At 38.1% G+C, this 23,066-nt stretch overlaps 1 protein-coding gene across 10 annotated transcripts in view; it reads left to right on the forward strand.

Annotated features, from left to right (window-relative positions):
• SACM1L (SAC1 like phosphatidylinositide phosphatase) overlaps positions 1-23,066 on the forward strand; it is an 89,402-nt gene that overhangs the window by 37,545 nt on the left and 28,791 nt on the right. For 4 of the 10 annotated variants that reach the window (XR_014822950.1, XR_014822951.1, XR_014822949.1 and 1 more), the window contains exons 6-10: positions 8,478-8,537; positions 17,032-17,117; positions 17,869-17,955; positions 18,458-18,526; positions 21,686-21,765. Coding sequence is in view for 5 of the 10 variants with exons in the window: in XM_084988043.1 (XP_084844169.1) it covers positions 8,495-8,537; positions 17,032-17,117; positions 17,869-17,955; positions 18,458-18,526; positions 21,686-21,765 (365 nt within the window). In the remaining 5 variants the exon portion in view is untranslated. Of the gene's footprint in view, positions 1-8,477; positions 8,538-9,413; positions 10,020-12,616; positions 12,807-14,419; positions 14,681-17,031; positions 17,118-17,868; positions 17,956-18,457; positions 18,527-21,685; positions 21,766-23,066 lie in introns of those variants that run through there. The other 6 variants (XR_002337508.2, XR_002337509.2, XM_003358405.6 and 3 more) reach the window with 4 other exon arrangements.

Raw genomic sequence — 23,066 nt, forward strand, 5'->3', positions numbered from 1 at the left:
CCTCAAATGATTTCAATTTAAAATTTCTGCTGTTCAGGAACCTAGATAAGTGCTGCCTTGATTTTTTTTTTTTTATTAACAAAAGTAGATATATTTAGGGAGCAGACAGAATTTTAAAAGTTGGTGTTGGTTATCTTTTAGGTTGGACCATATGAAATTGCCACTAATTGACCATTTGACCATAAAAGTGAAAATTTCATATAATTCAACCTAAATTAATATTTTAATTGACTGGTTTTTTTAAAAAGGGTTTTATAGTCTAATCTTATAAAATTATATGTAGGCTTAGGTGTAAGTTTAGATGTCAGCTAAGTAAATCAAAGAAATTTGGCTTTTAACTATGGAGACTCTTTTTTTTTTTTTTTTTTTTTTTGCTATTTCTTTGGGCCGCTTCCGTGGCATATGGAGGTTCCCAGGCTAGGGGTCTAATCGGAGCTGTAGCCGCCGGCCTACGCCAGAGCCACAGCAACACGGGATCCGAGTCGCGTCTGCAACCTACACCACAGCTCACGGCAATGCCGGATCGGTAACCCACTGAGCAAGGGCAGGGACCGAGCCCGCAACCTCATGGTTCCTAGTCGGATTCGTTAACCACTGCGCCACAACAGGAACTCCTGGAGACTCTTTTAAAAGCAGTTGCTACAGTCTCTATTTGCTGTGAAATGTCTCTCAAATGCCTATGTACCAGGCACTGTATTAGCCGCAGAAACACAGAATGAAAAGACATGCCCCTAGGGGCCTTGTGGGGATATTTAGTCTACTAGGAAAGTAGGAGTTCAAGCAACCACAGAACAAGGAACACTTGCTGTCACAGAGATATGTACCAAAGTGTGGTGGGATCCTGAAGGAAGGTGGGACTCACTCTGTCTGGGGGAGTCACGGACAGCTTTACAGAGGAAGGTGATTTTTGAGCTGAGACTTAACAGTGAATTGGTCAGGGGGTAATGGGAGAGGGAGGGTTCCAGACCGAGGCAGTGGCGGTGATAGGGTAAAAGGAAGAAGCCATCTCATCTATTGGGATGGGAGAGAATTTTTCGGGTACGTTTTTTTTGTCTTTTCTAGGGCTGCACCCATGACATATGGAGGTTCCCAGGCTAGGGGTCCAGTCGGAGCTGCAGCTGCCAGCCTACACCAGAGCCACAGCAACGCGGGATCCGAGCCGCATCTGCAACCTACACCACAGCTCACAGCAACGCCAGATCCTTAACCCACTGAGCAAGGCCAGGGATCGAACCTGCAACCTCATGGTTCCTAGTCAGATTCATGAACCACTGCACCATGACGGGAACTCCTTTGGTTACATTTTAAATACAAATGTAAACATTTTATCTCAAAACATAAAATTTTACATTGGTCAATTTTTTGATGTAGCATCATAAGCTTTGCTTTGTTTTCGGTTCCTTGATTCCTGGTTGTCTTTCCTGTATAAAGTATATCCATAAATGCTTTCCAGTTTGATTCTCTTTAAAGATTTGACAAAGCAATTAATTTGCAGAATCCTGTAGGTTTTTACTGCTTCTCTATCTTTTTTTAAAAAAAATTTTAGAGAGTTCCCATTGTGGTTCAGCAGATTGAGAACCCAACTGCTAGTATACATGAGGATGTGGGTTCGATCCCTGGCCTCAGTCAGTGTGTTAGGGATCTAGTGTTGCTGCAGGCTGTGGCGTAGGCTGGCAGCTGCAGCTCCAATTCGACCCCTAGCCTGGGAACTTCCATGTGCTGCAAGTGTGGCCCTAAAAAAGAAAAAAAAAAATTTTAAGATTTTTAGAGTGTCTTTATCAACCCACTGACTTTTGTAAAAAAATTTTATTGGAGTATAGTTGACTTATAATGTTGTATTAGTTTCAGGCATATAGCAAAGTTAATCACTTGTATACACACGTACATATGTATATATCTGTTCTTTTTTCATATAGGTTATTACAAACCATTGAGTAGATTTCCCCGTGCCATGGAGTAGGTTCTTGTTAATTATCTATTCTGTACAGTAGTGTGTATGTGCTACGCCCATCCTCCCATTTCCTCCCTCCCCATAAGTTTAGCCCATGGTAACTGTAAGATTGGTTTTGAAATCTGTGAGTTTGTTTCTGTTCTATAAAGACGTTCCCTTGTATCATTTTTTCTTAGATTCTACACGTAAGTGTTATTATATGGTATTCATCTTTCTCTGTCTGATAAACTTTACTTGCTGTGATAATCTCTAGGTCCATCCATGCTGCAGCAAATGGCATTAATTTCATTCTTTTTTATGGCTGAGTAATATTCTATTGTGTATATATGTACTACATTTTCTTTATTCATTCCTCTATTGATGGACATTTAGGATGTTTCCATGTCTTGGCCATTGTAAATACTGCTGCAGTAAACATAGGTGTGCATGTACCTTTTCTAGTTATGTTTTCTCTGTATATATGCCCAGGCATGGGATTGCTGGGTCATATGTTAGTTCTATTTTTGGTTTTTTGAGGAATCTCCTTACTGTCCGCTATCATGGTTGCACCAGTTTCCATTCCCACCAGCAGTGTAAGAGGGTTCCCTTTTCTCTACACCCTCTCCAGCATTTATTGAGGACTTTTTGATGGTGGCCATTCTGACTGGTGTGAGGTGATACCTCATTTATAATTTTGTTTTGCATTTCTCTAACAATTAGTGATGTTGAGCTACTTTATTTTTTGTAAGATTTTTATTTTTTCTGTTATAGTTGATTTACAATGTTCTGTCAGTTTTTCTGCTGTACAGCAAAGTGACCCAGTCATACATATACATATACACATTCTTTTTTTCACATTATTCTCCATCATGTGTCATCACAAGTGACTAGATATAGTTCTCTGTGCTATACAGCAGGATCTCATTGCTATCCACTCCAAATGCAATAGTTTTCATATACTAACCCAAAACTCCCATTCTATCCTACTTTTTTCTCCCTTCCCCTTGGCAACCACAAATCTGCTCTCCAAGTCCATGAGTTTGTTTCTTTTCTGTAGATAGGTTCATTTGTGCCTTTATTAGAGTCCAGATATAAGTGATATCATGGTATTTGTCTTTCTCTTTCTGGCTTAATTCATTTAGTATGAGAGTCTCTGGTTCCATCCATGTTGCTGCAAATGGCATTATCTTGTTCTTTTTATGGCTGAGTAGTATTCCATTGTGTATAGTACCACATCTTCTTAATCCATTCATCTGCCGATGGACATTTAGATTGTTTCCATGCATTGGCTATGGTGAATAGTGCTACAGTGAACACAGGGGTGCATGTATCTTTTTCAGTGAAAGTTTTGTCTGGTTATATGCCCAGGAGTGGTATTACTGGGTCATATGGTAGTTCCATATTTAGTTTTCTGAGGTACCTCCATACTGTTTTCCATGGTGGGTTATACCAGTTTACATTCCTACCAACAGTTTAGGAGGGTACCCTTTTCTCCACACCTTCTCTAGCATTTGTTATTTGTTGACTTGTTAATGATGGCCATCCTGATTGGTGTGAGGTAGTAGCTCCTTGTAGTTTTGATTTGCATTTCTCTAGTGATTAGTGATGTTGAGCATTTTTTCATGTGCTTGTTGGCCATCTGTATATCTTCTTTGAAGAAATGTCTGTTCGAGTCTTTGCCCATTTTTCATCTGGGTTGTTTTTTTGCTGTTGAGTTGTATAAGTTGTTTGTATATTTTGGAGATTAAGTCCTTGTCTGTTGCATCATTTGAAACTATTTTCTCCTATTCAGTAGGTTGTCTTTTTTGGGTTTTTTATGGTTTCCTTTGCTGTGCAAAAGCTTGTCAGTTTGATTAGGTCCCATTGGTTTATTTTTGTTTTTATTTTTGAGCTTCTTTTCATGTGTTTTTTGGCCATCTGTCTGTCTTTGGAGAAATGCCTATTTAGATCTCTGGTCATTTTTTGATTGGGTTTTTTATTTTTTTGATGTAAATCTGTGTGAAATGTTTCTGTATTTTGGAGATTAATCCCTTGTCAGTTGCTTCATTTGCAGAGATTTTCTTCCATTCCGAGGGTTGTCTTCTTCTTCTTTTTTTTTTTTTAAATGGTTTCCTTGCTTTGCAAAAGCTTTTAGGTTTACTTTGTTTATTTTTTATTTTTGTTTTTATTTTCATTACTCTAGGACTTGGATCCAAAAGGATACTGCTGTGATTTATGTCAGAGAGTGTTCTCCCTATGTTTTCCTCTAGTTTTATAATATCCAGTCTTATGTTTAGGTACTTAATCCATTTTTTTTTTTTTTTTTCGATTGCACCCACAGCACGTAGTAATTCCCAGGCCAGGGTTCAAACCTGTGTCATAACAGTGATCTGGGCCACTGCAGTGACAATACCAGCTCCACTGCACCACAAGAGAACTCCTTTAATCCATTTTGAGTTTATTTTTGTGTATGGTTTTAGAGAATGTTCTAATTTCACTCTTTTATATGTAGCTGTCCAGTTTTCCCAGCACCACTTATTGAAGAGACTATCTTTCCTCCATTTGTACATTCTTGCCTCTTTTGTCATAGGTTAGTTGACCATAGCTAGGTGGGTTTATCTCTGACCTTTCTATCCTGTTCCACTGATCTGTATTTCTCTTTTTGTGCCAGGACCATACTGTTTGATGATTGTGGCTTTGTAGTGCAGTTTGGACTGATTATTACAGTTCCGTTTTTCTTTTTAAGATTTCTTTGACTATTTGTGTTTCCATACAAATTCAAAAATATTTTGATCTAGTTCTGTGAAAAATGCCATTGGTAATTTGATAGGGGTTGCATTGAATCTGTAGATTGCCTTTGGTAGTATAGTCATTTTGACAGTATTGATTCTTCCAGTCCAGAAGCATAGTGTGTATCTTTCCGTCTGTTTGTGTCTTCTTTGATTTCTTTCATCAGTGTCTTGTAGTTTTCAACATACAGGTCTTTTGGCTCTTTAGGTAGGTTTATTCCTAGGTATTGCATTCTTTTTTTTGAGGGCCACACCTGCAGCACATGCAAGTTCCCAGGCTTGGGGTTGACTTAGAGCTGCAGTTGCCAGCCACAGCCACAGCAACTTGGGATACAAGCTGCATCTGAGACCTACACCACAGCTTATAGCAACACTGGATCTTTAACCCACTGAGCAGGGCCAGGAATCAAACCTGTATCCTCATGGATACCAGTCGGGTTCGTAACCTACTTTGTCACAGCAGGAACTCCACTTCGTTCTTTTTGAGGCAGTGGTAATTGGGAATGTTTCCATAAATTCACTTTCTGATGTTTTTTTTGTTAGTGTGTAGGAGTGCAGGAGATTGCTGTGTTTTAAGTTTGTATCCTGCAACTCTACCGAATACATTGATGAGTTCTGATAGTTTACTTGTAGCATTGTTATGATTTTCTGTGTATGTAATATCATGACTTCTGCAAACAGTGACAGTTTTACTTTTCCAATTTAGAATGCTTTTCTTTTTCTCCTCTAATTGTCGTGGCTAGGACTTCTAAAAGTATGTTGAATAACAGTGGTGAAAGTGGACATCCTTGTCTTTTTCCTCATCTTAGCAGAAATGCTTCCAGGTTTTCACCATTGAGAATGATGTCAGCTGTGGGTTTGTCATATATGTCTTTTATTATGTTGTAGTAGTTTCCTTCTTTGCCTAATTTCTGGAGAGTTTTTATCAAAAGTTGGTGTTGAATTTTGTCACAAGCTTTTTCTGCATCTATTTTTAAAATTTTTATAGTGATTTTAATTTTTTCCATTATAGCTGGTTTACAATGTTCTGTCAATTTTCTGCTGTACAGCAAAGTGACCCAGTTACACATACATGTATACATTCTTTTTTCTCACATTATCATACTCCATCATAAGTGACTAGATATAGTTCCCAGTGTTCTACAGCAGAATCTCATTGCTTATCCATTCCAAAGGCAATAGTTTGCATCTATTAACCCCCAATTCCCAATCCTTCCCATTCCCTCCCCCTCCCCCTTGTCTGCATCTATTGATATGATCATGTTTTTTATTCCTCAATTTGTTAATGTGTATCATACCGATTAACTTGTGGATATTGAAGAACCCTTCGATAAATCCCACTTCTCCATGGTGTATGATCCTTTTAATGTATTGTTGGATTGGGTTTGCTAGTATTTTGTTGAGGATTTTTTCATCTGTGTTCATCAGTGATATTGGCCTGTAATTTTCTCTTTTTTGTGGTATCTTTGTCTGGTTTTGGTATCAGGATGATGGTGGCCTCATAAAATGAGCTTGGCAGTATTTCTTCCCCTGCAATTTTTTGGAAGCATTTCAGAAGAGTAGTTAGGTGTTAACTCTTCTCTAAATATTTGATAGAATTTGCCTGCGAAGCCATCCGGTCCTGGACTTTTTTTTTGTTGGAAGTTTTTAAATCACAGTTTCAATTTCAGTACTTGTGATTGGTCCATTCATCTTTTCTATTTCTTCTTGGTTCAGTCTTAGAAGGTTATACTTTTGTAAGAATTTGTTTATTTCTTCTAAGTTATTCATTTTATTGGCATATAGTTGCTTGTAGTAGGTTCTTATGATCATTTGTATTTTTATGCTTTCTGTTGTAACTTCTCCTTTTTCATTTCTGATTTTATTGATGTGAATGAATCCTCTCCCTTTTTTTCTTGATGAGTCTGGCTAAAGGTTTATCAATTATGTTGAACTTTTCAAAGAATCAACTTTTGGTCTCATTGATCTTCTCTATTTTGTCTCCTTTTCATTTACCTCTGCTCTTGTCTATATGATTTCTTTCCTCCTACTAACTTGTGGTTTTGTTTCTTCTTCTGGATTAGTTGCTTTAGGTGTAGGGTTAGGTTGTTTATTTGAGATTTTTTTTGTTTGTTTCCTGAGGTGAGATTGTATTGCTATAAAATTCCATCTTAGAAATGCTTTTGCTGTATCCCATAGGTTTTGGATCATCATGCTTTCGTTGTCATTTATCTCTAGTTATTTTTTGATTTCCTCTTTAATTTCCTCAGTGGTCCATTAGTAGTTTAATAGCATATTTTTCAGTTTCCAGGTGTTGTGGTTTTTTAGCTGCTTTTTTCTTGTAGTTGATTTCTAGTCTCATAGTGTTTGGTTGGAAAAGATGCTTGATAATTCCAGTTTTCTTAACTTTACTGAGGCTTGAACTGTGGCCCAAGATATTCCCTATGCTGAAGAATGTTCCATGTGCACTTGAGAAGAGTGTATATTCTGCTGCTCTCAGATGAAATGTTCAGTGGGGTGTTAAAGTCCCCCACATTATTATGTTACTGTTGGTTTCTCCTTTTATGGCTGTTAACATTTGCCTTATATATTGTGGTGCTTCTATGTTGGGTGCATATATATTTACAATTGTTATATCTTCTGTTTAAAAATTTTTTTTGAATTTTTTGGTTGTGCTAGCAGCATGTGGAAGTTCCTGGGCCAGGAATCAAAGCTGCACCGCAGCAGCCACAATGCCATATCCTTAACCCACTGAGTCACCAGGTAACTCCATACTGTTTCTCTGTCTTTCATTGTTGCCATTTTTATTTTAATTCAAGAGAAGTTTTGAGAGCCTCCTTGCCTGCCTGCTTGCATCTTTCACAAGTGTCTTATCTTAATAAATCTATTTCTTGCCTATTAAAAAAGAGAAGTTTTGTTTTTAACAACTTGCCTTTTATCAAATTATATTCTAAATCATTCAACTTTATTGAAATAGCAGTCTCAGTCATATTTCTTTGGTTTATAGAGTATTTAGTTAAATTATGTTATAATGAATGACAGGTGCAACTGACACAAACCCAATTGAGAATACACACCTGGATCTCTTGGGAGGTGTACCATTCAACTTATGCCTGAGTCACAAGCCATTCCCTGTGACTCTCAGCTGCAGATGGGAGTCAAGGGAGTAGCTGTTGGTCTGTTTTATGAATAGAATGGAGAGAGTTGGTTAATCTACTGAGTTATTGAGAGAGCTTCTGTATTCATAATTTGAAACTCGGAGGCCAGAGATGAGATCAGAGAGTTAAGCAGGGCTACCACAGATTCCACGCCTGGTCAGGCCATGTAAAAGTTTGGTTCTTTAGGTGATGGCGAACCAGTGAAGAATTTCTAGAAGACAGGAGATGTGTCATGTTAGAGAACTGCCTGAAGCATGCAAGGAAGGGTGTGAAGGGCCAGACCAAGACTTGAGAGGGAGGCTGTTTCAGTAGTTGAGCTGCAGTCAAGTACTGGCCAAGGATGGTGGAAATGGAGATGTAGAAGAGATGAATCTGGAAGGAAATTGAGGACTTGATGACGGACCAGACATAAGAGGAGCCTTTGAGGACTCCCAGGTTTCTGTCTGGGCCAGCGTCTTTGGCTTGAGGCAACGAGACAAAAATACCTGAAGGAGGGACACATTGGAAGGGAAGTGGAGTTCTCTCTGGAGCATGTCAAAGACCCCTGCTTCTAGCCACCACGTGGAGACGTTGATTGTTTTCTTTCTGCAGAGGCTCAACTTGGCAGGAGATACTTTATTAATTTTAAATCCTCTCTTTTAGGCAGACCAACGGTTTGTATGGAATGGTCATCTTCTAAGAGAACTTTCTGCTCAGCCAGAGGTAATGTACCCTAAATAAACCAGCTTATTAGTTAACAATCCAAGTTTTAATTTGAGTACATGTTATACAATGGCTACCTAATCACCAAGGATTTTGGTAAAGATTTCTAATCTAACTCTGTTTATAACTTATGAACTTTGATCTCACATCATTCTAGGTTGAAGAAGCCTAATTATTTTACCCTGATCTTCTATAGAATCCTAAAATAAAGAAAAAAATTCCTAAGTAAATATACCTTGCTTTCTGTAAGAGAGAGGATGGGTCTTGATAGATGAATAGTGTAGAAATTAGCGGCCAGAGCTCATTGCCCAGACAAGTGGAAAGCTCTGCATTTGTTTTTCTATGGGGATGTGACTCCCTTCAGTCACCCAGGAGAGACACGCATAGATGTCACTTTCCTCTGTCCCTAGTTATACAAACGAGTTGTAAACAAGGAGGCCCAGCTACGAAACAGCATGTATTGAATCTAGGTAGATTGGCCTGATGGCTTTATTTCTTGACATTCAGTTTGCTTTTTTGGGGAAAAGTAGTTTGAACTGCAGAAACTTAGCATGGGGATATCTTTTCCCTGGAGGAGTGAAGTTGTTGTAGGCAAACACTGAAAAGAGGGAGAGAAACATTCTGCAACTTCACCGTAGTTTTGTTAGTGTTCCAAAGTCTGCAAATGTTCAAGCCCACATGATTATAGTACGTCTTAATTTTTTTAATTGAAAAGATAATGTTACATTAGAGAAGTTTCTTTAAAATTGAAAGTTAACCATAAGCTACTTTGTTGTATTTGTATATTTCCATCTGTAAATATTTTTATATAGTGCTTCTTTTTGTTTATTTTTACAGTATAATTATTCCTAAATGTAACATATATCTTCATTCCAGGTCCATCGGTTTGCTCTTCCAGTATTACATGGCTGTATCCTTACATATTACTTTTTAGTTTTCTAGCATTCTTTACTTAAATATTATTATAAGGCTAAAGACAGAATCAAATACTACATGAGGAGAGTATTTCAGAATTAGTAGAAGTTCCTTTTGATAATAATATCAAACCCATTAACGTAAAATCTTAGAATGCTGGTTGTAAATGACCATTGTTTCTTTAGACTGAATAATGCGCACGCTTTTTGTTCATGAGTTCTGCAGCTGTGGTTTAAAAAAAGAAATATTCTTACTATGTCTTGGCTTTATTAGACTTTGTATCAATAAAGAAGAGTAGTTTGAGTATGACTGTTGACTGTAGACTCAGGAGCTAGGGTGACCAGCGTCTTGAAGAGAAGAATTACAATTAAAAATTACAGTTACCATTTGAAATAGCCCCATAAAAATGAAAATAGATGATGTACAAAGAATAATGTTGGGTGGGGGAGATTAATACAAATGCAGAATGAGTAATGGTTATCTAATTGTTAGTTCATTTAAAAAACTTATCTTTATCCTAGCTATCATAATAAAAATAGGGACGCAAAGTGAGCTGGCTGTTAGAGGGTAAGCATCATGCGCTGCTGAGTGCCTGTAATCAAGACTCTGCCCTGCAGAAACTGAGGGGTCTTTCTATCCAGTACCCCCAAAGAATTTTATTAACTAACACAACAGTCTGGGATTTATGTTCATTATATTAATATGATTTCCTTAAATTACTATGCTTGTTATACTTAAAAGCAGAAGAGGAGAGCAGGCAGGAAATATTTTCCACAGTCGTGGAGGAATAAAAATCAGAAGATGTCAGGATAAAAGCTCTTATTTTTTCTAGTTTTTGTTTTTCCCTCCCCTCTCTGGAACTCCTAAGGATAAAATAATAACAAATGTACTATTTAGGTAGTGCCTTAAGGGGTTGGGCCAATTTGTGTGTGTGTGTATGTGTGTAATTCCAAAATGAGATTGTGAATGGGCAAATAATATTACATGAGATTACAGAACACTTTTTCTAGGTGATTTTAAAAACAGTTTATCCATTCAGCTTTAAATCTAAGTGTTTACATTGGCTTTCGTTGAGTCTAGTGGGTTTTGTTTTTTGTTTTTTGTTTTTGTTTTTGCTTTTTTGGGCTGTACCTGTGGCATATGGAAATTCTAGGCTAGGGGTCCAATTGGAGTGGCAGCTGCCAGCCTACTCTACAGACACAGCAACACAGGATCCAAGCCATGTCTTTGAACTACACCGCAGCTCTAGTCAGGTTTGTTACTGCTGAGCCACTGCAAGAACTCCCTAGTTCAGCTTTTTGACTAGAACTATTGTCAGATGTTTCACATACTTACGGAGAGATCAGCAAGAATAGAGAATGGAAATAGAGCAGAGTGGACAGGGGAAGTGGGAGCTGTGTTCAGAGTGGAAGCAGGGCCCACCTCATGCAGGGCCTTAGAAGCTTTGTCTTTTACTGTTATGAGAAATCATTGGGATTTGAGTAGAGGATTGGCTTGGTAAGACAGGATCACTGACAGAGACGTGGAGAATAGCCAGAGGTGAGCAGGGGAGGATACAAAGAATAATTAGGAGCAATTTCAGGAATATAGGTGGGAGGTGATGGTCAGGCTCTAGATAGGTTTTTAAATCCTCTAGAAGGAGTTCCTCATAACTTGTATATGAGGAATGGAAAAGAGGTTAGTATGAATCCGAACATTTTTGTCCAGAATAAGTGGAAGGGAGCCATCTGCTGAAGTGGGGAGGAATCAAGGTGGGAGGGAGGCCAGGTACCCAGACTTCCATTTGGACATGTTAAGCTTGAGATTTCTGTAAATATCCAAGTAGAGATGTCAAGAAAATGGATTAATGGGACTGGAGTTAAAAGAAGTCCACAATTGAGACATAAATTTGAGGTCCCATTTAAAGCCATGAAATTTGCTGTATAGTAGGGGAAAAAAATTGTATTGGGGAAATAACAAATAAAATAAAATAAATAAAGCCATGAAGTGGGATGGGTTCATCAAAGGAGGGGATGTATATATAGAAGAAAAAGTGTGGAGAAAGAGAAGACCACCTGAAGGGGATTCCAGAGAGTAAGTGCTAGAGCCACTGACTGTAGGCCTCACTGAGGGCAAAGGACTTCTGAAGTGGGGGAACCAAAGTAAGTGAACTGAAAGAATGCATCATATAGAGTTACTCTGAGATTTAAAGTTGGAGAAATAAGATGACCCACAAAGGCCAGTGAGGACGAGGAGAACCAATCAAGTGAGGGCAATGTTCCAGAAGCAAATGAAAATAAGGTTTCCAAGCAGAGAGTCTGATCAGCCTATATGCGGCTAGTTGGTTACATAATGGCCATTACAGAGGGAGGTTTTGTTCCTGCTCCCCCGACTCTCCTCCCCAAATAGGGGCTGTTACCAGGTGCTGGGAAGAAAGATTTTGAAGGTGGGCGCAGTCACATGCTGCAGCAACGTCCTTGAGTGTATGATGGGGTGGGACCTAGTGCACAGGTCAAAGGCCTGGCACAAACAGCTCATACACCATCCACCTCATCCACTGTGGTAGAAGGGAAGCAGGTATGTGCCCATGGAGGCTGGTAGATAGATGTGGTGGGAGCATGAGGCTGGCTTTTATTTTCATGCACAATAAAATTGGGAGCAGTGCCATTAGCTGTGAGTAGTAGTTGGAAGTTGAGGAGACAGTGTGGAATGGGCATCCCAAGTGGGAGTGCAATGGCCCTGGGAGTCACTAAACGACTGGATGTAAATACAATGACATTTTAAAAGTTGTGCCATGGTGTCGAGATTCTGCATGATTTTTATTTTCCTCTTGATCTTTCCATGCTTTCTGGATAGATACTCATCTTGTAGTCAGAGGGGAATGATTCATAAAGCAGACATATTCATGCCATCCTCAGTTCTCTCAGGGTAGACTCATGTCTGATTCATCTTTGTGCCCTGGCTCTAAATAGATAATTCAGGTGAATAAATGAATAAATACAGTTTTGAGGTCTTTTCTAGCATGGTGGATTTTAAAAGATTATGAGTTGGGAGGTCAAGATGAGTCATTATTACGCCTGATGGTAACAGGTAATAGAGAGGGATGAATCATTAAGTCATGTTGTTAGTGTCATTCAGTAGCACTATTTTGAAAATTAGTTGGCATTTCCTTATGAATTTACCAGGCCTTTCCCTCTGGTACATTCTATCCGGAGGTTTTTCAACAACGTTCACAGCACCTCTGTTAGAGCAAACTCTAACCACAAGTTCCATCAACAGAAGAATTAGGGCTCTTGTGATATGGTCCTTATAGATTGCACACAACACTGAAGAGGAACGAACTACTGCTTCATGCAGTACAAGGATGACTCCTAGGTACTTACTGGGGGCATAAACAAGGACTTGACATTTATGTTAAGTTATATAGTGCCATTTTTATAAAACCAAAAGCAAGCTGTGTGATTTTAAGTCAGGGTGGCATATAATGAAACTAAAAACTGAGGAGAATGGTCTTCACAAGGTTTCTGGGCAAGAAGGCAGTTGGATGGGATGAAGAAGGAATGGATAATTAGATTCAGGGTTTTGATATTGTTCTGAAGTTAGATAGTTGGTTTATAGATATTTATTTTGCTGTTATGCTTTATGATGGATGAATCAAATTATATTGAGAAAAATGTTACATATAGAAAATAACCATAGGGCAAACCCTATGAGAAACAAATGAGAGAGATAAGTTTTGTGTCTGGATAATCTTTAATTTACAGTTTGTGAATCTTTATATGCTTACCAACTGTTATTTCTAATTTGCGTATATTTCAATGTTTTTTAAACCTCAGTAGCCTAGCCTTCCCCTTTTTTCTATTTCTTATTTGAAGGTTAATCTATTTTAAGTTTATGTGTTTTTCATTCAAATATTTCTGTGTGATATGGTTAATATTTAATTCTTTTTTTTTTTTTTTAAGTATAATCTCCATTTTACTGTCTTTTGAGAGAATAGCATTTCTTCAGTTCTAAGGACTCAGCTCCTTAAATGGGCTTTGGTGGAGGTCATGGGGCGGCACCTGCAGGTCTGATTTGGGGTAGAGGAGTTCCCATTATGGCGCAGCGGAAATGAATCTGACTAGAAACCACGAGGTTGAGGGTTCGATCCCTGGCCTCACTCAGCGGGTTTAGGATCCATCGTTGCCGTGAGCTGTGGTGTAGATCGCAGATGCGGCTCAGATCTGATGTTGCTGTGGCTGTGGGATATGCCGGCAGCTATAGCTCTGATTCGACCCCTAGCCCCGGAACCTCCGTGTGCTGCAGGTGCAGTCCTAAAAGCAAAAAAATAAAAATAAATAGATAAATTGGGGTGAAGGTGTTCGATCCTTCTGGGCTTTTGGAGAATGATTTCTGACTACATTGCTGTGAATGGCACAACTCACCCAGTAATATAGTTTCACATACAGCTCGGGAAACACACAGGCATCGAAAACTCTTGCTTCAGAAATGTTCCTGATGGCCACAGCCTCTGCTATGTTTCGAATGACAAACGCCTCAATGGCCTTGTCCTTGGGCATGCATTGGGCACAGTTGGTGTAGTGAATAGGCTGCACATGGCCGTGGCCCTTTTTGGCATGGCCATTGTTCCATTCTTTTTGGTCATTTTGGAAACGAAGACTTGAGAGCACTATTTAATTATTTACTTTCAGAAAGTGGTTGAGAATGTCTGGGAAAGGAAATCATATTATTCAAATAGAAACGCTCTAATGACCCACTTAAACATACTGCCTGTATGTTATTATAGGGTAACTAACTTGACAAAACTTCACAATTAGTACTAAAGACTTGTGAATATTCATGAAGGACCAAAAAAGATGTGCACATTCTCTGTCCTTTTTTTCTTTTAAAGGCAGAGTCATTCTTACTAGGGTAGATAGGTTCAAATTTAATCTGAAAATAATACATATGATTTCTCCATATGGTATATTTTTCTTAATGTAGTTAAGTTATTACTATGCACTCATGTTCTATTAATGGAAAATACTTTGATTGGATTCTCATCTCGAGGAGGAGTTGTTTCAGAGCTGGTGTGCGCTATTATGTAAGAGGTGAGATTTTGCCAGTATGATTCAGTACTGAGTTATATCTATCTATGATTAATGGTTGGCTCATGGTAACATGAATGTAACCTTTTGTATTTTATTTGTTTTCATTATCATTTGATAGCCTCGCTAAATATTTATCTCCTGCTTCATTGTAATAATTAGGTAGGTCTTCTGTGCTTTTACTCCAGATACTGTAGTTACATTGCAGATGTTAATGAGACACTATCAGCTGCTTCTTACTGCTTTAAGAGGAGTTGAACCTGTTATTTGCCAAATGTCTGAAAGCATAGCTGAACTCACTGTAGTTTTCAGTAACCTAAACTTCAATCAGAAAGTATTTTTTTTTTTATTGTTCTTGGTTTCCTCGCATGTAAAAAGCTGTACGTTTGACTTTATGCCTTCAACTTTAAAGATTACATTTGAGCATTTATGCTCTAGGCTTTGTACTAGCAACATGCTAATTTGCTTAAAACAAACATTTAAAATCTATATTAGGAGTTCTGGTTGTGGTGCAGCAGTAACAAACCTGACTAGTGTCCTCGAGGACGCAGGTTTAATCCCTGGCCTTGCTCAGTGGGTCAAGGATCCAGCGTTGCCGTGAGCTGTGGTGTAGGTGGCAGATATGACTCAGATCTGGCGTTACTGTGGCTGTGATGTAGACTGGCAGCTGTAGCTCCTATTGACCCCTAGCCTGGGAACTTGCATATGCTGCAAGTGTGACCCTGAAAAGAAAAAAAAAATAAATAAAATCTATAGTAAAAATAACTGTTATGTCATTTGAAAAGGAGTTTCCATAACTCTTTTTTTTTTTTCAAACCATAGTATATCAATAAAATACTTTGGACCCTTAGGTCAAAGAAGTTTGGGGCCAGGAAGGTGTGAAAGTCATTTGGTTAATCCCCTTTACTATAGGTGATTTTGCAGAGCAAGGAAGACTTTTAGTGAATGACTGGCCAAGATCACAAAATCAGGATTAGAGTTAGCAATGCCCTTATATCTAGATTTTCTTGGATGGAGTTACATTTTTTAATTGAAATTTTTGAATCAGTAATGCACTCATGTAGATTAGGTATCAAAAAGATAAATTAGATATAAAAAGATTTGCAGTTAAAAAATGTTTCTTATTTCTGACTGCATCTGCTGCATCGTATCCCCCAACTAACTAATCTATTGTTGGTTTCTGACTTATTTTTCCAGACAGTTTTTATGCTATTCTAAGTATGTTTGCCTCCTCCTTTTGTAGATAGTGGTTGTATACTGTGTAAGTTTTCTTGACCTTGGATTTTTTTTTAATTTAATATGGGTTGAAAATCCCTTCATAAAGATCTGTGTGTGTGTCTCTCTCCCCCTCTCCGCCTCTCTCTCTGCCTCCCCTTCCCTCCCCCATCTCACTCTTAGCCTCAGTCTCACTTTTTAAAATAAGTACATGTTATTCTTAATGGGAATTCTGGGCAGAACCAAGTACAGCCCATGCTTCTGACAAGTAATTTTAGAAGGCATTGAGAAGGCATTTTATTGATTTGATTTATAATTTTGTTCCCTTTTGGTAATATATTAACAAAAACACTGATTTTATGTATTACGTCTCCAAATGTTATATGTTTTAGACATATGTCAGATAGACAGGATTGTTAAATATTTGAGACAGTTAAAAAAATTTTTTCCTGATGATTTGAATCAGGAACTAGTTGAAAGTTGCCTTTGCTTATTAGCAAACTATTCTTAGTAAAAATAGATGATTTTAAAGTAGTGCTTAAAACATTTGAAGGAACTAACCGAATCAAGGGTAGGTATTTAACAGCAGTGCTTTTCAAATTAGACTTATATTCATGGAGTTATAGAAATTGTAGGATCATAATACAATTTTGTCCTTTCACTTTGATAATTAAAATTATAAGCATCTACTGGACCATTTGCATCATTATAACAAAATATTGTTAACATAATGGCCCATATTTGCATTTAATATTGTGTTTAATGATTTTAACTTTCAAAGTAGTATTTTTCAAAGTGGGATCTATGGATATACTCTCAGAGGTGTGGGGTTGTTGTTTTTTTTGTTGTTGTTGTTTTGTTTTTTTGGTTTTTTTTTTTTTTGACCACACCTGTAGCCTGCGGAAGTTCCCAGGCCAGGGATCAAACCCGCACCACAGTAGTGGCATTGCCAGATCCATAACCCACTAGACCATCAGGGTACTCAGAGGTTTTTGAGAATTCACTTTTTCTTTAAAATACATCCAAAATTTGGGAAACACTGTTTTACAGGAATTGATACATTAAATAGCAACCAGCATCATCTGTTTATTAATAGATCCTTAATACTCCCTTTAAGCCTGTTCAAATGAGTGAGCTTCTATTAGCTTTCTGATGGTGTACTATGCATTTGCTTGAAATTTAGTTTTATGAGTACTTTTCCACTAATTTGAACTGACTTAATTCTCTTCAAGTTAGTGAATTAATGAGTACCTGATGTTTTCCTTTTATAATACGGTTATTTCTTTTTTCCAATTTAGGAATTGATTCTGAAGGCCATGCAGCTAATTTTGTAGAAACAGAACAAATTGTGCACTACAATGGGAGCAGGGCTTCATTTGTGCAGGCAAGTTCATGTGTCTGTTAGGCAGAAAAATTGTCATTTCCTATCACATTGTTGAAGTTTGTTTTCTCTTTCCCTTTTAAAGTAATATCATTGCCTCTGATCTGGAAAAATTCACCCAAAGCAAGGATATTCCATTAATCTAGCAGTTAGCTGTGGACATTTCCTGCCCTTGAACTAAATCCCTGAAAGAGAGGATAGGGTAGGAGTGCAAGGGTTATGGAAATAGAGCCATCTGGCTGCCCAACCTTTTAGCCTTCTTCTGGGAAATGGTGACAGAACAAGCAGCTGGCTTAGGATTGACTTTACCTGCCTTGCACTTCATTGTGACATAATTTCTGGGTTGTGTGTCCCTTGCTGCTTCAGAGCATTAATGGCTAAAAAATACTGTTAAGTTCATAAACATCATTCATTTCAAGAATGAATAAAGCAATTTTCTAGTTTTATTATAATGCCAAATTATATAGCAGACATGACTTGGGTAATTTTTACTCATAGATAAATTGTTTTATTTTAGAATCTAGGGGAGACACAACTATCTGCTATACAAGTGCCATATATATAAAATCAGGAGAAGAAGGCCTTTGAAAATGTATCCCTACAAAATATGAATTTTAGGAGCAGGTGTACATGGATTTCTTTTATAGTTGATAGGTTGTATTTTTATTTTTTCTTTTGCAGTCATTGATATGTATATATCCCTGATAGCTGAGAAAAACAAGTTTGTGTTTTACTTATCTTTGTTTTCTTTTAGACTCGAGGATCAATACCACTTTACTGGTCTCAAAGACCAAACCTGAAGTATAAACCACGACCACTGATCAACAAAGTAGCAAATCATGTGTGTAACTTCCATGCATTTTTCATTGGCTATAAATAGAAGTTTAGTGGCATTATAGTTTGCATATAGAGCATGTATTTATTCCCCATTCATTAGAGTTTAAAATCTTTGAGGCCTTTCTTATTGGTTCTGAACCTCTAAACCAAAAGGCTGTATAGATGGCATGTTAGAAACGTGGAAAAGCAAACTGATTGAATGACATGGCAAATTTTGATTTTAGGGACCTCAGTAAGATTTACAACCTTATGCTGTTTAGCATATTTACTGTATTCTATTTAAGATTATATCCAGAGTTAAAACAGTAATATTGTAGCTCAGAGTAGAATGGCTTATAATTACCACTCATTAGGATGGGTCATGTCTTCTAGATATTCTAAATACCATCCTAATGTCATTCTCCTGATAGAGATAGAGGAACTTTAAGGAGATACTTTTTAACATCTTATAAATATTCTTATAATGTAATCTGGTAAAGTATGTAACTCTTTTTGTTCCTCTCTAGATGGATGGTTTCCAAAGGCATTTTGATTCACAAGTAATTATTTATGGAAGACAAATCATAATCAATCTGGTAGGTTTCTTATGTTTCTTGGGGGAACAAAATCTTGCATTTTTTTTTAATATAATAAAATTTACTATTTTAACCTTTTTTTTTTTTTTTTTTGGTCTTTTTTGCCTTTTCTAGGGCCGCTCCCGCCGTGTTTGGAGGTTCCCAGGCTAGGGGTCTAATCAGAGCTGTAGCCACCAGCCTACACCAGAGCCACAGCAACTCGGGATCTGAGCCGCGTCTGTGACCTACACCACAGCTCACGGCAACACAGGATCTTTAACCCACTGAGCAAGGGCAGGGATCGAACCTGCAACCTCATGGTTCTTAGTCGGATTCGTTAACCACTGCGCCATGACAGGAACTCCTTTTTTAACCATTTTTATGTGTGCATTTCAGGGGCATTAAGTATTATACAATTTTGTGCAACTAGTGCCACTGACCATTTACAGAATTTTCATCATACCAGATAGAAACTCACTATCCATTAAAGAGTAACTTCCTATTATCCCTCTCACCTGAGCCTCTTGTAACTCTCTTCTACTTTCTGTCTTTATGAATTTGCCTATTCTAGGTACCTTATATAAATTGTATCATGTGATATTTTTTCCTTAGTGTCTTGCTTATTTAACTTGGCAGAATGTTTTTCTTTATATGGCTCCAAGTTACTTCATATTGTCCTTTTGTTTTAACCCAAAGGACTTCCTTTAGTATTTCTGGTAGGGCAGGTGTAGTGATAATTAACTCCTGAGCTTTCGTTTATCTAAGAATGTCTTATTAATTTATCTCTCATTTTTGACGGATGGTTTTGCCAGTTAGAGAATTCTTGGTTGACAGTTCTTTTCTTTAAGTACTTTAAGTATATCATTCCATTGCTCTCTGGCCTCTAAGTTTTCTGAAGAGAAATTGACATATAATTCTATTCAGAATCCCTGGTGTGTGATGACTCTCCTCTGTTGCTCCTTACCCTCTCTTTGTCTTTAAGTAATGTGTTTTATAATGTGTCTGGTGAGGGTTTCTTTGGGTTTGTCATATCTGGGGATTGGACACTTCTTGGATTTGAGGATCTATATCTTTTGTCAAATTTGGGGAGGTTTTTTTGCCAGTTTCTTTTAAAATAACCTCTCTGCCTCTTTCTTTCTCTCTGTTCTCTTTTTGGGACTCATAATAAATACGTTGTCTGATTGTATCCCAGAAGATCCCTAGGCTCTGTTCAATTTTCTGATTTTTCTTTTCTTTCTATTCTTTTGACTTGATTATTTTATTTGTTCTGTCTTCAAGTTTGCTGATTCTTTTTTCCTCCTGCTCAAATGTGATGCTGAACTCTTTCAGTGAATTTTTTTTTTTTTAATTGGCCACACCCTCAGCATACCTTAGTTCCCAGGTCAGGGATTGAATCCAAGCCATAGGTGTGACCTACACCATAGCTGCCACAGCAGTGGATCCTTTAACCCACTGCCCTGGGCTGGGGTTTGAACCTGCACCTCCATGGCAGCCCAAGCCTCTGCAGTTGCATTCTTAACCCACTGTGTCACAGTGGGAACTCTTCCTCTATGAGTTTTCCCTTTTTTACTTTTTAGCTCCAGACTTACTGTTGTATGGTTAATTTGAATATTTTCTATTTTTTGTTGATATTCTCTTTTTTTAATATATCATTTTCCTGATTTCCTTTAGTTCTCTGTCCATGTTTGATTTTAGCTCTGAGCATATTTAAGACAGTTATTTTGAAAGCTTTTTATATTTAAGGCTTCTTCAGGGATGGTTTCTTTCTGTTTATCCTTATCCATTGAATAAGCCTTGTCTTCCTCTTATTTTTCTTTTTGTATGCCTTATGATTTTTTCATTGTTGTTGTTAAAAACTGGGCATTGGATGTTCATAATGTAGTAACTCTAGAAGTCAGTCTTCTTTCCCAAGGGTTTGCTGTTGTTTTCTTTTGTGTTTTGATTTTTGAATGCAGTAGTAATCCATTTCTTTTGAGACTATGCCAGACTATTTTTGCAAAGACTGTTCCTTGTTTTGTATGCTCACTGAAGTCTCTGTTATTTTAGCTTGTGTTCAACTAATGTTTTGACAGAAATTTCTTTGAATACCAGGAACTGAAACAGACAAATAAAAGAAAAAACAAAAGAGAGAACAACCCCATCTCCCAGTCTCTGCAAACTGGTTCTGTGCTAGGGCAGTCCTTCACTTATCAATTAGGCTTGCTCTGAGCCTAGGGAAAGTTTAAGATCTTCTCAGGGCTTTGCTGAACATGTATCTTCCTTGGGTACACGTGTGACTTTCTCAAAGTCTCTGTATATGTGGCTGCTTTTGAATATCATTTCCCAAAGAGATCACCCCAGCTGCTTCTGGCAGGTGTTAGATAGTCTTTTTTTATGTCTCCGCCTGAAATATTTTGCCCATGGCATCTGTTAATTTGTAGTCCTCTTGTAACTTAGAAGAACAGTGTTTACCACTTTTCCTGCCTGTGTTCAGATTTATGCAGAACAGACAAACAAGTCACTCTTTCAACTCAGACCAAAACATACACAGTAGTTTGCAAGTAAAGTCTGGTCTGCCCCCTCCTATTTGAGGAGAGGGACTGAGAACTGCATTGCTGCTGCTTAAAACTAAAATTATCACTGCACTGGGGAAAGGGTGAGGTAAATGCAAGAAAAATGCTACAAAACTGTCCTACAGGAGTTCCCATCATGGCTCAGTGGTTAACAAATCCGACTAGGAACCATGAGGTTGCGGGTTTGGTCCCTGGCGTTGCTCAGTGGGTTAAGGATCCGGCGTTGCCGTGAGCTGTGGTGTAGGTTGCAGATGCAGCTCGAATCCTGCATTGCTGTGGCTCTGGCGTAGACCGGTGGCTACAGCTCTGATTCGACCCCTAGCCTGGGAACCTCCATATGCTTGCTGTGGGAGCAGCCCAAAATGGCAAAAAGACAAAAAAACAAAACAAAACAAAAAAACTGTCCTACAGTTTCGATGATGGCCTTATCTTGATGGGTCATTTGCTTGGTTGCTGTAAACCTTTGATTGTTTCAGAACTCCTACAAAGTTGTTTTAGACAGCTTCTCTTTTCTTCAGTGTTTTTATGAGAGTACATGAGCTTAGAGCTTCCTAGTCTGCCATTTTGCTGATATCACTCTCTTTAATTAAACTTAAAAGAAAGTTGTGGTGTTTTTAATTTCCTACAGGTTAACCAAAAGGGCTCAGAGAAGCCACTTGAACAGGCGTTTGCAACAATGGTGTCTTCCTTGGCAAGTGGGATGATCAGGTACCTCACTGAAAATCTGTTGCAGGTCTTTTCACATTAGACATGCACTTCCCTGTATACGCAAGTACATAGATATCTCTAGATATGTTTCAGCTTGTTGTTTTCAAAGCATGACTTTGTTAGCTTGGAATTTTCCCTGGCATAATTCATGTTGCAGAATAACTTTTTAACAGTCAGGTTTTAATTGAAATGTTGTAAAAGTTTAGTCCTTGACTAAAATCTTCTCCTTGAGGCTTTGTATCACTATGGCGATTGGGTCTTGAATTTCAATTCCTCATGATTGTTTGGTGTGGTCTCCCTGGTTCTGACCACCACGAACTGAAGCAGTTTATTCTTGCATAGCGGCCTTGTCAGGAGCACAGCTCATCTCTCCTATAAGTCACTAGGCAACAGTTACAGATTCTGTGTAGCCTTGTCAAAAGAGGTAGATCTGGAAACATCAGCAGCTGCCCTGTGGAAAAGTACAGGGTAATGAGTCAGCCCATTTGGAGCTTTCTGCACTGAAAACTGAGGTAAAAAGTGGGGACGTACTATAGTAGGAAGTGGTCACAGGCATTAGGTGAAGACTTTTTAAAGAAATGATACTGGGTTGTTTAAACATACTCAAAAATAGAATGATATAATGAATCTTTGGGGAAGGATTTAGGTCTGTTTTGTCAAACTCAAAAACTCTAGCAAGTTATCAGACCCTTATTCCATGCACATTTCTGCCTTCTCACAGTGGATCCTGCCCAAACACATTTCAGAGGAATCAGAGAAGTGATTCTATCTAGGATGTGCCTCAGTATCCTCAGAGGAATTACTCAGAGTATACCTAAGAACCCAAAAATCAGAATCTTTGGGTTTAGAGTCCAGCATGTATAATCTGGAGGAAGTTCATCTGCTGGCCCCTGTGCACACCCTTGTTTAAGACCCTGTCTCTATTTCAGAAGGTTGCCACAGGTGTACTTGCCTTGAGAGTTTGTAGCAGCTAGAATTTGAGGCATTAAGTCAGTGCCCAGAGTTCCAGGGCACTGGGGGGGCACCTGCTGCTAAGGAGTGAACACCTCAAAGCTGTTGTTATCAGAATATAGTGATGTAAGACTTTCTTAGAAGATACAAATGTAATGTCAGAAGGATATAGGCTTAAGAATCCAAATGCATTTAGGTGCTAATGAGCTACTTAAATTCCTCAGACATGTCTAGGGCTATGACATTTGGTCAGAGCACTCCAAAAGTAGCTTTCACACCACCATTTTTAACGGAGCTGCCTTTAAAAATGCTTCCCCTCACTCCCAGTCTTCCAAAGTCTAGCCTCTTAG

This window comes from Sus scrofa, chromosome 13 (genome assembly GCF_054392235.1).
Source record: "Sus scrofa isolate SSC_HxYL_T2T_F1_AM1 chromosome 13, Sscrofa_HxYL_maternal_Yorkshire_Landrace_v2.0, whole genome shotgun sequence".
NCBI lineage: Eukaryota > Metazoa > Chordata > Mammalia > Artiodactyla > Suidae > Sus > Sus scrofa.